Here is a 14,695-nt window from a genome sequence, read left to right as displayed (position 1 = left end):
GAGCACCAGTCGGGCAAAATTCGAGTTCTTTTTCGCCTCGGGGTAGATTTCGTTTTCGCCTTTTCGCCTCGAGGTAGATTTCGTTTTCGCCTTTTCGCCTCGGGGTAGATTTCGTTTTCGCCTTTTCGCCTTGGGGTAGATTTCGTTTTACGGCAGAACTTATCGTTTTATCCGGTTTCTTCTTCTTCTTGTTCTCCTTTTTCTTTTTTTTTTTGGTTAAACCGAAACACAGGAAAATTTTCCGCGTTTTTCGTGAATTTTCGTGAATTTTCGTGCGATCCAGAGTTCTTAGAGTCAAGTTTGCAACTCTCGCCCTCGTTCCCGTCGAAAAAGAAGCTTGGAAAACCGTTGAAAAAGCACAAAACCGGAGCGCGAAGAAAAACCAGAGATATAGTCTTTTTTTAGTCTCCAGCTATAGTCTTTTGATGACCCTTTTTGTGGGCCTTGCAATTTTGAGGTTATCCACGACGAAGGTGACCTTGAATGATCAGCTGGTGGACGCCAAATCGGAGGACCAATCAGAAATCAGGATCAGAAAAGCCGATTCTTTTTCCGAACAGCTTAACTTTTTTGGGTTTTCCATGAATTTTCCTTAAAAAAGGTATATATTTTATTACTTAAACTAAAATAACCTTTCCATATAAATTTGATGGAAAGAAATTAACTTTTATTTATAATATAAATTTCCCCAAAAAGACCGGGCTGAAACCCCGAAAACGGATTTTAAATCCTTTTTCTGCAACGCTTTTGCTTAGGAACCAACTCACAATCACCTACAAATCCAAAGAGAATCCGGCGGCCGATATCCGGAACCCGCTTCGGCGTTTCCGGCAGAAGATTCGTTCAGATTCTCCAAGGCCCTGTTCCATTTTTAATGATAGATTTCTTCCTTCCAGACATCTTCAAGCAAAGATCCTGTAATAATAAAGATTACGGGTAGCCTTTTCGGCCGATAAGGGAACGATAATCGGACCATCGCACATCCGGAACATCCGCTCCCGAAGAAAGTACTCAGGCAAGTCCTTTCGGAATCACCTTTCGGAATTGTCCTTTCGAACAAGCAGGAAAATGATCCTTCTTTGGATGAATCTTGCTCCGTCCGGTCAGGTCCGGTCAGGTTTTTATTTGTCCTTGTTCAATCCTCATTTATCCTTCTGCCGGTAACGACTCTGAAACGGGTATAAAGTAATGTTTCTTCTGATACGTTAAATGAGCCATTTTACAGTAAATTGCTGTGATCGGATATGTCTGTAACGTACTGCGCAACACGTAAGAGGACGAATAGAATTCGGCCTATCTTGTCTGCTTATCCCATTCTCTGTAAAAACGTTGTCTAGCACATTTAACTCTTCAAAGAGTCGTAACTTTCTTCCTGTTATCATTTTTGTGCGTTCGTTTATGGAAACGACTTTCACCAGCTCAAAATTCCTCGTTAAAATCCAACTATAATTGGGTTTGTTGGAAATAGTATAATTTTTCATGTAAAGACCTTCCCCCGTGATTTTGAAAATAAGGATATGGGGAGGGGGCTTCAAATGTCCTTTTAATGGTGTATTCTGCTATAGCACGGACCGGATTATCGGAACTGGTAACTGCTATCTCCTTCAACACAGTAAAACTGTCCTCGAACCTGTGCGTTGAGTTCTTCTCTGTGCTTCCATGAAGTCTTGCTTCATCTCCCAAATGCAAAAGCAAGTGTCGCGACAGCGGCAAATCTGAATGGGCTATTATCAACCATGTTCCGAAACTACCCAGCAATCTTTCTGCAATACCTATGTAATTCCTGTACACAGGCGCGAAGTTTTGGTCACTCAGGTTCCTCTAGCAAAGTTGTGGCGGCTCAATGCGGAGCGGCCAATAGCCTAGCTGTTCATTTTCCTAACTTCGTCCTTGCTTTTAGGCAGTTTTCGTAAACCTTACACTGATAATTTCCTTTAAACTACCTCATTAACTAACTACCTACCTACCTCACTAGAAACTAACTACACTACACTAACTAACTACTTAAACGTCTATAACTCGGCCGATTTTCGCCAGGAGAGGCCAGTGCCGGCGGCTGACTTTGAGAAAACGTCCCAACACTGAAGGTTGAAGGCGCCCAGCTGAAGGTATTTCGGTGAACAGCAAGGCCACACGGGCAAGAAAACCAGCTCTTGTTCGAGCTTCTCCCATGAGCCTCATGAAGATGAGCTCCTCCTTGAGGTGCTGCACTTGTTGCTAAGGAGGAGGTGCTGTGGCTCTTGGGGGCTGTGGAAGAGCAGCTAAGTAAAGAAAGTTAGAGAAGCCGTGCGTATAGCAACCTCTGCCGGGATAACGACATTCTTGGTTCTGTCCGGAGGACCGCAATCCCGTGTTGATGGACTCGATGATTTTACCCTTTGGATTTCGTCTCCTGTAAAAGGTTGAAACGTAAAAAATTAGCTTTTTTTACTTTTGGGCGTTTGGTACCTTTGCGAACTGCTTCCTGCACTGCTGCTGCGAACAAACAACTGTTTGAAAAAGTCCAGCGTCGTTCACCCTCCAGGGTCGGTTAGGGTCAGGGTCCAGTTCGGCCAAGGTCAGTTTATCCGTACTCGAGGCATTAAGCTACAACTTCAACCTTAGGTGTTCGCATTATTCGGTACAAACTTGCAACTTACATCTGACGGGCAAACTACTTCCTTAACAACGTGGTCGACTCGGCGAAGCATGGCGTAGCAGTCGACGGACGGTTGGTCTCTTTTCTGCTGTCCGATCCGACCTGCGATGGTGGCCAGTGGGATATGCTGGTTAATCTGATCAACAAGCACGGGCCAATACCGAAGAAGTGCTTCCCGGAGAGCTACACCTGTGTGGCGAGCAATCGTATGAACTCGGTCATTAAGAGCAAGGTACTGATTGATTGAACGGCTAGTTTGTCCATGAATGTCACTGAACTTTTCATGCATTTCTTAATAGCTTCGCGAATACGCCAAGGATCTGCGTCAGCTGGTGGCAGACGGTGCGACGGATTAGGAGATCACGGAGAAGATCCGGAAGCAGATGAACAAGATCTACAATGTTGTTGGCATTTGTCTCGGTATACCACCGGAAAAGTTCACGTGGGAGTGCTACGACAAGTCCAAGAAATATCTAACGATCGGACCGATCCGACCGATCGATTTTTACGGAAAGTACGTTAATCGACGACGATCCTCGCAGCTCGAACCTGTACGGACGGTCGTTCACCGTCGAGACAAGCGGTACACTGGCCAGTTAGAAGGCGAAGGTGATAGCGATCGTCCAGCGATGGATCCAACACATTTTCCTGTCCCGAAAGGTCCACTCCTGCTGCTGGCTTGCACAGATTGGCATCGAACAAACCGCTGATATCACTAGCAAAAAAGTGATCGCCTGGGTGATTTTTTTAGGCGACAATGAACTCAAAAAAGAACAAAAATGAATTTGACTACTGAGGCGTCAACTAAGGCGTCAAGTGACGGGAATAGGCACCTTATTAAGAACAGTTGCCGGTGGCAATCTGTCCTATCAGCGGCGATCCGTTCCTTTTCAGGCTAATCAGCTGATAAGGCGTGCGATGGAAGTTGGACGGCCAGTACGCTGTCGTACAAGATGTACCACATGGTTGGTCCGAGAATCGACCCTTGTGGAACTCCGGCTGTGATCACTCTCGACAGAATCCTCTGGGATGTCTGGATGCGCTGGACTCTGGGAATGGCTCCGCATACTGCCGAAACTTACGAAGGATTTTTTTTCTAAAATCCCAGACAGTAAGCCTCGCAGAAAACACATGACCACTTAGCTAACTGGAAAATGAGAACAGACAGAGGCAACTTACTCAAACTGAGTTGCAAATTCGTGAGATTTTTAGGTCTCAGCCAACGTGGCCCGGTGCTGCAGACACCAGGACGCTACGCTCAACATCCGCTGATTGCTACTGGAGACCATAATTTTGTCGCCGTTATGGAAGGTCAATCGACAGATCGATAGGAACTTAATTAATGTGCTTATGTCTCATACAACCCACAGAAGGCAGCGTGTACAGCTGGGGAGAAGGTGAAGAGTGTCTACTAGGACATGATGCGCTTCTGGCACCACATTCCCATGATGACTCTCGAGGAGGACGGGAACAGCGTGGATCCGGACACTAATCAGAAGGTGGAGGTTGTGTCACCGACCTCAACGGTAACGAGTGCGGTTACACTTCTCAGCGGAAAGCCATCCTCAGTCGATATGATAAACGTACCGAAACAACCGACCGACAACCGGGATCAGCTGCAGACAGCACAGGAATAGCAAATCTCCTGTAGGCGACATATTACGCCGCCCCCTAAGGATGCTCAACCGATTGGGACATTGTTGCACTCGGACTTCTTTATTCGGCTGATCGATATTTCGAGCCGCTTGAACACTACCAATAGCTCGAAGAACTACTTTCCACAGCGGCCTCAATCAAATGACTCGTTGATGTTAATTGCAAAACGGTGGCACGAGCGGAACTAACCGCTTACCAGTCGGTACTCCGCTGGCTCCGTCAGTAACGCCAGCGCTACCATCGACACCGTTATCATCTATGATCTCTTCTTTCGGATTGAAAAGGAATTCGAAGTGTTGTACCTTGAAAATGTGGCATCTAAGCAGACAACCGGTAAGTTCGGTGGAGGAGTCTTCTGTGGCAGCCCAAGACCGCTCGTCGGTTGTAGCGCCGGATAAGTAAAAGTTAGTAAGAAGACAACCGCTGCCATTATGAACAAATTCACGATGCAATAGCTCTTCTTATCCGGTTCCGTTTCAGTTCGCGAAAATTCGATGCCATAGCCGGTACGCCACGTGATACGATCGACGAAAAGGTGCAATGCAGGAAGTGAACGAAGCGATCAACAACAGCTTCGAAATCGAAGCTGGGCCCGCGCGCCCGGTCCATAAGCGACAAAATGAGAATTATTTTGGGGGATTCAGGATTCTCCCCAGAATTCTGATGAGAATGCTGAATCCGCCAATTTTGTATGACGCATTTGCTACTATTTACGGGGGATTCAGAATGCTAATGCGTGCATCCTAGCGTTCTCATCAGAATTCTGAATCCCCCAAAAATTTGTTCTCCTTGGTTCGTTCGGATAGAATATGTTGAATATATGTTGTTGAATAAGGTCATTCCCTTAAGGCATTTATTGAACTATTTCTCTTTAATTTATTATCTATTTTTATTGCTCTTAATTACACCAAGACAAGCGTATCCAAATCAGTTAGCGATTACGATAATTTTTATTCATTGTTAAGGTCGTGACTTTCACCAACTTCTGAACAAGTGATAAATAATACAAGAGTAATTACTCGTTCTTATTTAAGCTCTCCTGATATAATAGTTTTCAATAAACAATCTGACATGTTGTACCTGTACATGCCGTGAGATTTACCAGCGCTAAACTGTACTTTGCTATCATGGAGGGCAGCATGTCGTAACCAATATTTTGCATCTGATAAAGATCGCTGGACAGATTGTACGCTTCCACAAAATGCTGCCAAATAGAAAAAGTAGATAAAATAACAAAGAATCATGCGACTGCGCAGTTAATGATTACCTCATTATCTTTGAATTCACAATACACAAAGTTGATATCATGAGCGATGTGCCGCAAACAATTATAAGTATTGTTCCACGCATCCTGACAATGACAAGCTTCACCGATAGTGCACAGTTGTAATCGATCAGATGCTTGCCACGGACATTCGTCATTATATGTTTCGGTGGTGCCTTCGCCCCAATATTCGATTAAAATTTGTCTCTCGTCAAACGAGCTATTATCTTTGGCAAATGTTATGGGTACTCCATCCATTCCTTTGGGGATATCAAGACCAGCGAGATGGAGCATAGTAGGAGCAATATCTATTAAAGCGATGGGTGAATCGATGAGAGATTTTTTAGGAATCGTAGGTCCACGTACAAGGAATGGAACTCGTATATCTGTTTCATAAGGTTGGCGCTTGTCCAATCCCTGAGCGAATTGCCCTGAAAGCATTGAAATGTGCGGGAATAAAAGATTGTGTAGAACTCAAAGATGCTATTTTCACTTTCAATTACCAATATGATAACCATTATCTGAAGTGTAGAAGATAAAAGTATTTTCTAGCATCTGTTTCTCTTTCAATTTCTCAACAATAGCATTAACCATCTCATCTACTGCCACTAATGTCTGCCAGCGACTACGATGAATTGAATCTAACCGTGGGATCAAATTGTCGGGTAAAGTAGCTGGTTGCATTGTAAGTAGCCAATGTTTGTCTAACAAAGAAAAATCAACAAATTAACACGAAAATTACAACCGACGCCAATAGGCAATAAAAATCACCCTTTTTGTTGTTACCTAATTGATTGGAAGGTATGTTGAAGTTCGGAGTTCTAACGGCTTTGGCGTATGGGAATAAATCTTTGTGTCTCTCTGCTGGAGTAAATGGAGAATGCGGGGCCGGCGGAGCCACCATTGCGAAAAATGGCTGTTTTCCATCCAATTGGTCCAGGAAATTTACCAGTTTCCATTGCTTAACGGTACACATTTGCATGGACGAAAATATTGGCAAATAATGGAGAGCATAGGTTAATGAATTATAACATAAATGACCATATATACTTACTAGATAGTCTGTGAAATATCTATCGTGATAAGTAACAGGGTTTCCATTTTCGGTGATAGTGTAGTTGTAGTACCGGGAGTTTCCATGTAGGCCATACCAATCAGACCATCCCGGTGGAATAGCATTTGTAGCGTACTGATTGAGATATTTTCCCGCAAAAAAAGTGGTATATCCTGCCTCGGACAAAGCTACGGGCAGTGCAAACGGTTCAACCTTTTGACGCCAATATTCTCCATAACAACCTCCTGCAACAGAATTATTAAAGGTTCTATGGTTATGCGCATATCTTCCAGAGAGAATCGAACTACGCGAGGGGCAGCAAATGGGAGATGATGTGTACTGAAAATTCGAGATTTCGTGTTAGAAGATACTTTGTGATAATGCTTTTTCATTCACTCACTGCGTTTATGAACGTTGCACCCTGATTTGCAATATGTGAGACTGTGTTCGTCATGGGAGTCTGCAATGAATGAAATTGCTTGTAATTCAGATACTCGTACGAATCCACCATTCCAAACCAACCATTCCCTTGAGCATTACATCCTGGTCATCGGTCAAAACAAGCACAAAATTAAACTGCTTTTCTTCTATAGCCGTGCTTGGGGAAGGAATACATAGAACCTGCAAACAAGCCACAACCAACGCAATAAACATGCTTTTTCCCTAATTTGGGTTTTACTAGATCTGTTTATTTGCCACAGTTAGGTCACGGAACAGATGTGTGGAATTTAATGTGGAATCGCCGGCATCAGCTCAAGCCCTGCACATTCTTTGGCAATTCGTACGCCTATCACGAACAAAGATGTACTTTTCACAAGCGCCCTGCAGATGAGTGAAATTAAATGATGAAATCACAGTGGCTCAACGTGTGAACAAACCAGCATTACCTACCATTTGTATTCGTCGTTGTATATGTTTTTGATAAAACCGACGAATCCCGAGTTACTTCCGGCCATGATAAAGATTTGTTGCAAAAAATGCAGACTAGATTTTGGATTTTTACAACTTTTTACCTAACCTCAAAACCCCCCCCCCACCACGAAAATCCTACTCCAGCCGGCTTCAATTTTGAAGTTAGCTTCAGCACGAGGCGCGAAAAATTTCGAAAAATGACCGTTACTGTCGCGATCCGATTTTCCACGGTATTACTAGCAAGTTTGTAGTTCCTTTTAACTATGTTCACTGCAGCGGTGGTTTGCGTTTGCTCTACGACTATTTCCTTCAGATACTGAACATTCATGCTTCATTTCGTTTGCAAATTTTGATGCAAGATTTTGTCTCTTAATTTTGTCTCAATGTTCAGAAGATATTTCAAGCGGATAACACTTTGCTTAGCGCCCTCGTAATCATCTGCTTTGAAAGATTGTTCAATCTCGTGATTTTGTGTCTCTATTAGATTTTCAATGCGGGCTTTTAGTTCTTCTATATCTTCCGTATCATGAGCCTCATCTATGGATTCATTAAGATCCATCATTTCTATCAAAAACGATCGATCGATATGGGAATTCTCCTCCGATATGGTAATCCCCTGTAGTTCTAATAAATATTGGCTTCTGTCTACAGATTTCGTAAGTGTTGTATATGCCTTGTTGATCAGTGCACTCCATTCCAGAGCCAACTGCTTCTCTTCTAGCGATTGTTGCGCAAATTTGTCCGGATGAATTTGGTTTTGAATATTCCTATACTTCTTTTTTAATGCCACTTGGTCAACCTGGTACCCTTTCTCTACATCCAGCAAATCGAAGTAATTCTAAAAATGGAAGATTGAAAATAATTATTCATTTTTAAAAGAGCAAGTCAGACAAGCTTCAAAAAGTGCCTACATATTTCGCGACGTTGAGCAGTATCCCACAAGAACTACAGAAGAATTTATCTTTGGATCTCTGTTGGATGTTGCTACATTTCCAGCAATGCTGGCAGCTTGTGGAATAACGAAAATGATAGACCGATAAGGCTTTTGATACGCAGCTGTTAAGGGAGAAGCCACGAATGAAATGGTTGGCCATTTTCTAGTTGTAATGTTGGAGAAACAATAGAACTTTTTAGAGTGACGGACGCCAGTCGTTTCGCTTAGCTAAAACCGATGGCTGGAATCGCAAACGGCTTGAATTTGTTCATTTCCGCAATACAGGTTCGTTATTCCAATCATCCGGTTCTAATCAATTCAACCATCTGTTTGGTTACCTTTGGTATCTGTTATCCGCAATTTTAATTGCAAGTGCTCTTGTTGCTGTGTGCTCCAAGCTGGAAAGAGAATACGAGTTAGTGCAACCGATTGTTGAAGAATCACGAATCTTAAAACTTACCGGATCGAGGCCAAAGATTTCCCCGTAGTTGATTGTATGAACCGGATCTTGTAGAATGATCCTTTTAGGAAAAGAGAAGAGTAAATCCTTTTCGTAGATTCTGCCTCGTCTTCTTTGATCGTTTCGTTCCGTGGATCTGGGCGTAGTTTTCCACTTCCTCCGTCTACTTTTCCAACGGGAACGACGGCGGGAGTTGCAAAAGACTTGAATTCTCTCTTAGCACCTTTATCTTTATCACAAAATGCGCGAAATTCACCAAAAAAGTTGAAAAATGTTGAAAATTTCCACTTTTTTGTTCGAAGAAGAAGAAGAACAAGAAGAAGAAAACGGATAAAACGACAAAATCCGCCGTAAAACAATAAAAACGAAATCTACCACGACGCGAAAACGATAAAAACGAAAGTTCCGGCCCTCGTGAAAGCTTTCGAAAGTTTTACTAACTTTTGTGAGTTTTAAGCTTCTTCCGTTCGGAGCGTATCTCTCTCTTGCTCATTACACTCTCTCTTGCTCATTACACATGCGCAAAGCTCAGATTACTCAGGTCCTTCTTTCAGGTCCTGCTTTTCAGCCAAAAATTTCATAAATGTGATTTTCAGTCTGCATTTCAGTAGCATTAACATTTCAAAACAAGAATACATTTTGTAAAACCTTTACAAGATTTTAATGTAGACATCTGCTGATAATAGCATTGGTGTAATAGATATGGCAAATGGTCGTGACCAATTAAAGTTGTTTGAGCACTCATGCATTGATTACTTCAAAACGCCTTTGGATCTAAATATCTCAAATTGAATTGAGACGACTCTAATTTGCAGTAGCATCTACTTCGCATCTACTACCATGTAAGCATTACCAGCGTTAGCTTTTAGTTCTAACAATAGAGTAGTTATTTGAGTGCATTGAAACCCTTTTCTTTAACGAATTCGTGTGGAACATGTGTGAAATTAAACAATTTATTGTTACATTAACTGTCCGTCAGTGGGTAAGCTAATAATATTTTCAATCATTTAAGCATATTTCAAACGATTACATTGCATTATGCCTCTGTGCTATAGGATCCTCCATCTCTATACTCACATGGATTTTATTGTGGAAGATATATGATTAGTGAACGAATCGCATACGGCATAGAGTGGCCATGAAAAATTTTGATAAACACCTCATTCTCAATTGACTAATCAGCAATAGAGTGGATGTAATTAAGTTGTGATCATACAGGAAAATGTGATTCATCGTAGCTTTCATAAATGTGATTTGTGAAAACCATAAATAGATAAAGTATTATTCACTGTTGTAAATTGTGTTGTTGTTGAAACATTATAAGATTAAATTTTACAATAGAAAGGGTCAATGAAATATAATTTTAAATGGATTTATATAAAATATACGTCCTTGAAAGACCTAGAGCCCACCTAGAGAAACGACGATAATTACGAGACGTTCATAAGAATATTTTTCCTTAATTACAGCAACAAGATCATGCACGGTATTTGAATGAGATATATTAAACAATTCTTCACATCCTTAAGCGACACGTAAAAAATCATACTACTCAAAACATCAACCCCATTGAACGGCCAATTATAATTATCAACAATATTAATTATGAACACGAAGTCAGCCCTTTCAATACCTAACTTCATTGGAAGTGGTTCAGCATCACAACCGCAAAGTCCATGCTCTAACCAAGAAAATGTAACGCTTTGCGGGTGTCAACAGGCTCCTAAATCTCAATGGGCATCTGCCTTTGGTAGGTTTTAAAATGAAACTGTCTTGTATATGTACTATTATTTAAAATTTAAAAAAATGTTTCTCCCAAACAGGAGTTCTTGTGCTCGTATTAGCGTATACGGCCCTTGGATCAGTTCTGTTTGTGGCTCTTGAAGGCGAAGCAGAAAATGGAGATATGATTGAAACTTCTGTCGCGGCATCCAAACCGTATCCTAGACATGATTTACCGAGTGCCGAAATGCGACATAAGTATAAATATATTATAGTAACATATTGGAAGCAAACTACACTTCTATTTTAACATATACAGGGTGCGCCTCTAGACAGGACCTATTTAAATGTTAAATAATTGCGCCATTTTTCAGTCGATTTTGAAAAATGAACCGATTTATTTAGGCCATTTATTTAGGCCATGTCAATGCCATTTATTAACAATTCACTCAGAATGTAATATCAATCAAGTGATCGTGCCTTTTTGCGCATTTTCATTGTATTTGGCAATATTTAATATTTGCTGACATTTACCTTACTGTTCAAATAGCCTCACTGAAAACAGTCCGGCGCCGTCGATCCCGCGAACGAAGAGGCCACGCAGAAGCACGCACAGTTTTCATAGTTGAAAGATTTATATTCAGTGTACTGAAATACAGTTCAGCCAGCTTTTTTGGTATTAATCTATAAAATGCCATAGACTGACGATTCAGTAACTGGGTTACTTGTCGTAACAAAGTTATTCAACATTTAAATAGGTTCTGTCTAGCTGGCACACTCTGTACCTATTTATTAAAAAAGGATCCGATAACAGTATTTATAATAATTTCCCCAAACACATTTTTCTTTGTAGGACAGTGGATCGGCTATGGTCAATCACCGAAGATTTGAATATACTATACAAGGAAAACTGGACACGATTAGCTGCCCAAGAAGTTCTTCACTTTCAGGTAAATAGTATAGAATATTAGGGTAATTGACAGACATTTTTAATAGAATAGTTCTTTTTGTAATTTCCAAAAACTTATAGCCAAATTCTTGTCAAAAACAAAAAATTATTGCTGTTATTTTTTTTATTGGTAAATCGTTTGTAACAAAGGACATGAAAAGTGTTTACAACAATAGTAAATATTCCGGCACTTTCTTTAATCGTTTTTTCTAATTCCAAAAGGATACAATTCTTCGGGCAGTACGGGCATCTCGAATACAACAAGTGGCAAATGTTCAACAAAATACACGACCATACAAATGGACATACGCTTCGGCTTTTCTATACTCACTAACATTAATAACAACAATAGGTAAGCCCATCATAAACTGTTATTCAATTTCGTGAGTTTTCAAGAACTCCAATAATTCCTTTTGGATATTAAGCACAACGTTTTTCTTGTTTATTGTTCATGTTTTTTTTATGTCCACGGTAATCGTTTTATCGTGTTCCAAAGCAACTATATAGATTTGTTCACTCCTATTAAAACTATTTATATGTTAGCCCTGCTAAGCTTAAAAGTAATGCTTCAAAGTATAGATCAAACTGATCTGATCTTAAGATTTCATATTTTATGTACACCGTATCATATGTTAAAGTTGACGATTTCGTAATATTTTGTACACCTTTTAATTACTTTCACTTACAGGATTCAGTGGTATCTCTCCACGGACACAATGGGGTCGAGTTGCTGCACTCATTTATGCGCTATTTGGTATACCAATCATACTTCTTTATCTGTCAGCTATCGGAGAGAGTTTATCAAATGGAATGCGATGCATATTTCGTCGTTTGAAGCCCTTTCGTACATCACAGGAAGTTGGTAACAGTGGTCCACCAATTGGAAATATAACCGTGCCCGGGAGTGGCAAAAACAATAGTTCTGAAGTTCAAAAGCGATCTCAGCTCTATCATCAAACGTGGAATCACAATGCAACTAGTCATGAGCCACATACCTACACTCTAAACACACATGGTTTGCGCATAAGTAAAACCAACAATTTCAGACAACCACAATCTGTAGTGCCAATATCTATATGCGTAATGATATTGATCTGCTATGTAACGTTTGGTGCTGTACTTTTTCATAAAATACAGCCATGGGGTGTTTTAGAAAGTCTTTACTTTTGTTTCACTTCGCTCGGAACTATAGGATTTGGAGATCTAATGCCTAAGGGGAATATTGCGCAATATACTGCGTCTGCATACATCATTATTGGTATGGCAGTTGTGGCTATGTGTTTTAGTCTTATCCAAACGGAACTGATCATATGGTTAAAAAAATTTGCAATTCCGGAAACTTCATCTACGGAAGACGTTGCTCTTGTGTCTGCGTCCATTACACCAGTTAAATCTTGACAACGATGCAATGATTTCACACTCAACGAGTACAATTCGCTTCCTCGTCGATCGGGCACGTTTCATCGCAATACACCTGCCAGAAGGTCAACAGGAGTCATGGATAACCACATGGAATACTTCGTACCTCGTAGTGTTAGTGAATTCAATCTTTCAGGTGTTGGCGATCTGGCGCTACCACCGACAAAGCGAAGTATAGTTTCTCAACACGCGGTTAGCTCAACTATGATCTCCGGTCCAAAGCCAAGGGAAAAAATGGTTACTTTTGAGGATGAGTCCAAATGTGTACACCATAAAGGAACTCTGAGCAATGATGTGTTTATGTGACGAGAAGAATCTACCACTGAAGAAACGGCAAGGCAACAATGCTTGGAAGATGTGATTAAAGTTTGAAAAGCCCTACGCATCTTCTGCAAAACTCAACTTATCACTAAAAAGTTCCAACACTTTGATGCAGTTCATGAAAATCATTCCTACATGTTTCTGTCGTTAAAATACAGTTGAAAAAAAGATTCTTTGAAAATTGTGTAAGATATGATTTTAGAACAATAAGCAGTTTATTTCATTAATGGCTCATACGAATGATGGCAAATTAAGGTTTTTTATAACGTTGATCAATATTGTTTCAAACAATTTCAATAGTATTTGGTTCCATCCATTGTGTTCATGTTCACTTGTTGTGTTCATCACTAACAAAACGTGGTAAAACGAAGCTTTATATCTTACAAAAACCCATAGCCATATAATATCTGTTAAGTCATTGGTAATTATATAATAAACGGACACGTACAATTTAAATGAACGAAAAGCATTAAAATGTAGTCCGAATAAGTTTTGTAGCGTTTACGTACACTGTATATAGAGAACTGAAAAGTGTTGTATGGCTATTTAATAAATAAATATCTTGAGAATATCGTTGTATTCCTTTTTCGATGAAAAATATTTTATTTATTCGATGCGTCTGGATTAGAAAGGAGCAAGCCAGACAATCTGAAATTGTACTGAAACAATGAACCTGATTGATTCTGTCAAGAGTATTTGTGAAAATTTTTGGATCAATCGAAGCAAAACTGCCAAAGATATTGGTTTAAAAAACCGCCTTTCATACATGCCTCAATGCATCTCGCTACTTTGAAGCGGCTTTCCTAAAATCTACGTTTTCGAAGTCGGTGCCCATTATACCATGGAAACAGGACCAATCGATATGAAATTTTAATCACTTAATCTGTACACTATTTGCCAGTTCGATCACGATTGGTAGTCACGTGGTTCAGTCTCAGGAAGCGATCAGGTCTCTACACTACTACAGGCTCAGCTTCGGAAGCCATGTAGAATACGCCACCAGTAAGGCGAAGAAGGCCCTCCACGCTCTTTCGAGTATAATGTGCAGGACCTCGGGCCTGAGTAGTAGCAAGAGGAGACTGCTTGCAGGTGTGATATCATCCGTATTGCGCTACGCGGGTCCTGCATGGGCTATGGCGCTGACGGTGGTTTTGCTAAACCAAGTCCACCGACTCACTGCGATTCTGGTGGCAGGGTCCTTCAGCACCGTGTCATTGGCGGCCGTGTGTGTGATAACCGGCATGATCCCAGTTGGGATCCTCGTCGAGGAGGTGCAGGACGATGGAGCACTGGCAGCGTGAGTGGGAGAATGATATGCGCGGACGTTGGACGCACCGTGTGATCCCGGTCATCGAATGCTGGACAT

At 40.9% G+C, this 14,695-nt stretch overlaps 3 protein-coding genes and 1 long non-coding RNA gene across 7 annotated transcripts; 2 read left to right on the top strand and 2 right to left on the bottom strand.

The window, feature by feature from the left end:
- Nucleotides 1–60: 60 nt before the first annotated feature.
- Nucleotides 61–5,153, top strand: LOC125956352 (uncharacterized). Its single transcript, XR_007469166.1, has 4 exons — nt 61–601; nt 897–2,870; nt 2,938–4,698; nt 4,775–5,153. It is a non-coding gene; the product is annotated as an uncharacterized LOC125956352 (long non-coding RNA).
- A 180-nt stretch (nt 5,154–5,333) lies between these two features.
- LOC125956349 (N-acetylglucosamine-6-sulfatase-like) lies at nt 5,334–7,856 on the bottom strand. The gene is made up of 8 exons (XM_049688109.1): nt 7,504–7,856; nt 7,135–7,434; nt 7,013–7,072; nt 6,613–6,951; nt 6,345–6,519; nt 6,062–6,262; nt 5,562–5,989; nt 5,334–5,498 (listed from the first exon to the last, which is right to left on the bottom strand). Exons 2-8 carry the CDS (start codon nt 7,264–7,266, stop codon nt 5,349–5,351), a joined length of 1,485 nt encoding a protein of 494 aa, XP_049544066.1. The 5' UTR covers nt 7,267–7,434; nt 7,504–7,856; the 3' UTR covers nt 5,334–5,348.
- A 367-nt stretch (nt 7,857–8,223) lies between these two features.
- Nucleotides 8,224–9,760, bottom strand: LOC125955485 (uncharacterized). Its single transcript, XM_049686616.1, has 4 exons — nt 9,755–9,760; nt 8,919–9,205; nt 8,797–8,856; nt 8,224–8,362 (listed from the first exon to the last, which is right to left on the bottom strand). Exons 1-4 carry the CDS (start codon nt 9,758–9,760, stop codon nt 8,338–8,340), a joined length of 378 nt encoding a protein of 125 aa, XP_049542573.1. The 3' UTR covers nt 8,224–8,337.
- LOC125956350 (TWiK family of potassium channels protein 18) lies at nt 9,505–13,869 on the top strand. 4 transcript variants are annotated; one of them, XM_049688110.1, is made up of 6 exons: nt 9,505–9,760; nt 10,388–10,668; nt 10,742–10,898; nt 11,494–11,590; nt 11,812–11,941; nt 12,278–13,869. In XM_049688110.1, exons 2-6 carry the CDS (start codon nt 10,524–10,526, stop codon nt 12,985–12,987), a joined length of 1,239 nt encoding a protein of 412 aa, XP_049544067.1. In that variant the 5' UTR covers nt 9,505–9,760; nt 10,388–10,523; the 3' UTR covers nt 12,988–13,869. The 4 variants fall into 4 exon arrangements, with proteins under 4 accessions (XP_049544067.1, XP_049544070.1, XP_049544068.1 ...); XM_049688113.1 differs by having other exon boundaries at nt 10,742–10,914; nt 12,278–12,605; XM_049688111.1 differs by lacking the exon at nt 9,505–9,760 and adding an exon at nt 9,771–9,900.
- Nucleotides 13,870–14,695: the final 826 nt, after the last annotated feature.

Source organism: Anopheles darlingi, chromosome 3 (genome assembly GCF_943734745.1).
Source record: "Anopheles darlingi chromosome 3, idAnoDarlMG_H_01, whole genome shotgun sequence".
Lineage (NCBI taxonomy): Eukaryota > Metazoa > Arthropoda > Insecta > Diptera > Culicidae > Anopheles > Anopheles darlingi.
The sequence above is the reverse complement of the archived record's forward strand: the minus strand, read 5'-3'. Positions and strand labels throughout refer to the sequence as shown.

Coding starts and splice junctions, on each gene's coding strand:
- LOC125956349 (XM_049688109.1), bottom strand. CDS start 7,266: ATGTTTATTGCGTTGGTTGTGGCTTGTTTGCAGGTTCTATGTATTCCT. Junction 6,520..6,612: donor GATATTTCACAGACTATCTA/GTAAGTATATAT, acceptor TGTACCGTTAAG/CAATGGAAACTGGTAAATTT. Junction 6,263..6,344: donor CATACCTTCCAATCAATTAG/GTAACAACAAAA, acceptor TTTCTTTGTTAG/ACAAACATTGGCTACTTACA.
- LOC125956350 (XM_049688110.1), top strand. CDS start 10,524: ATGAACACGAAGTCAGCCCTTTCAATACCTAACTTCATTGGAAGTGGT. Junction 11,591..11,811: donor AAGAAGTTCTTCACTTTCAG/GTAAATAGTATA, acceptor TAATTCCAAAAG/GATACAATTCTTCGGGCAGT. Junction 11,942..12,277: donor AACATTAATAACAACAATAG/GTAAGCCCATCA, acceptor TTTCACTTACAG/GATTCAGTGGTATCTCTCCA.
- LOC125955485 (XM_049686616.1), bottom strand. Junction 8,857..8,918: donor AAATCTTTGGCCTCGATCCG/GTAAGTTTTAAG, acceptor TTCTCTTTCCAG/CTTGGAGCACACAGCAACAA. Junction 8,363..8,796: donor GCGGATAACAGATACCAAAG/GTAACCAAACAG, acceptor TTCCATTTTTAG/AATTACTTCGATTTGCTGGA.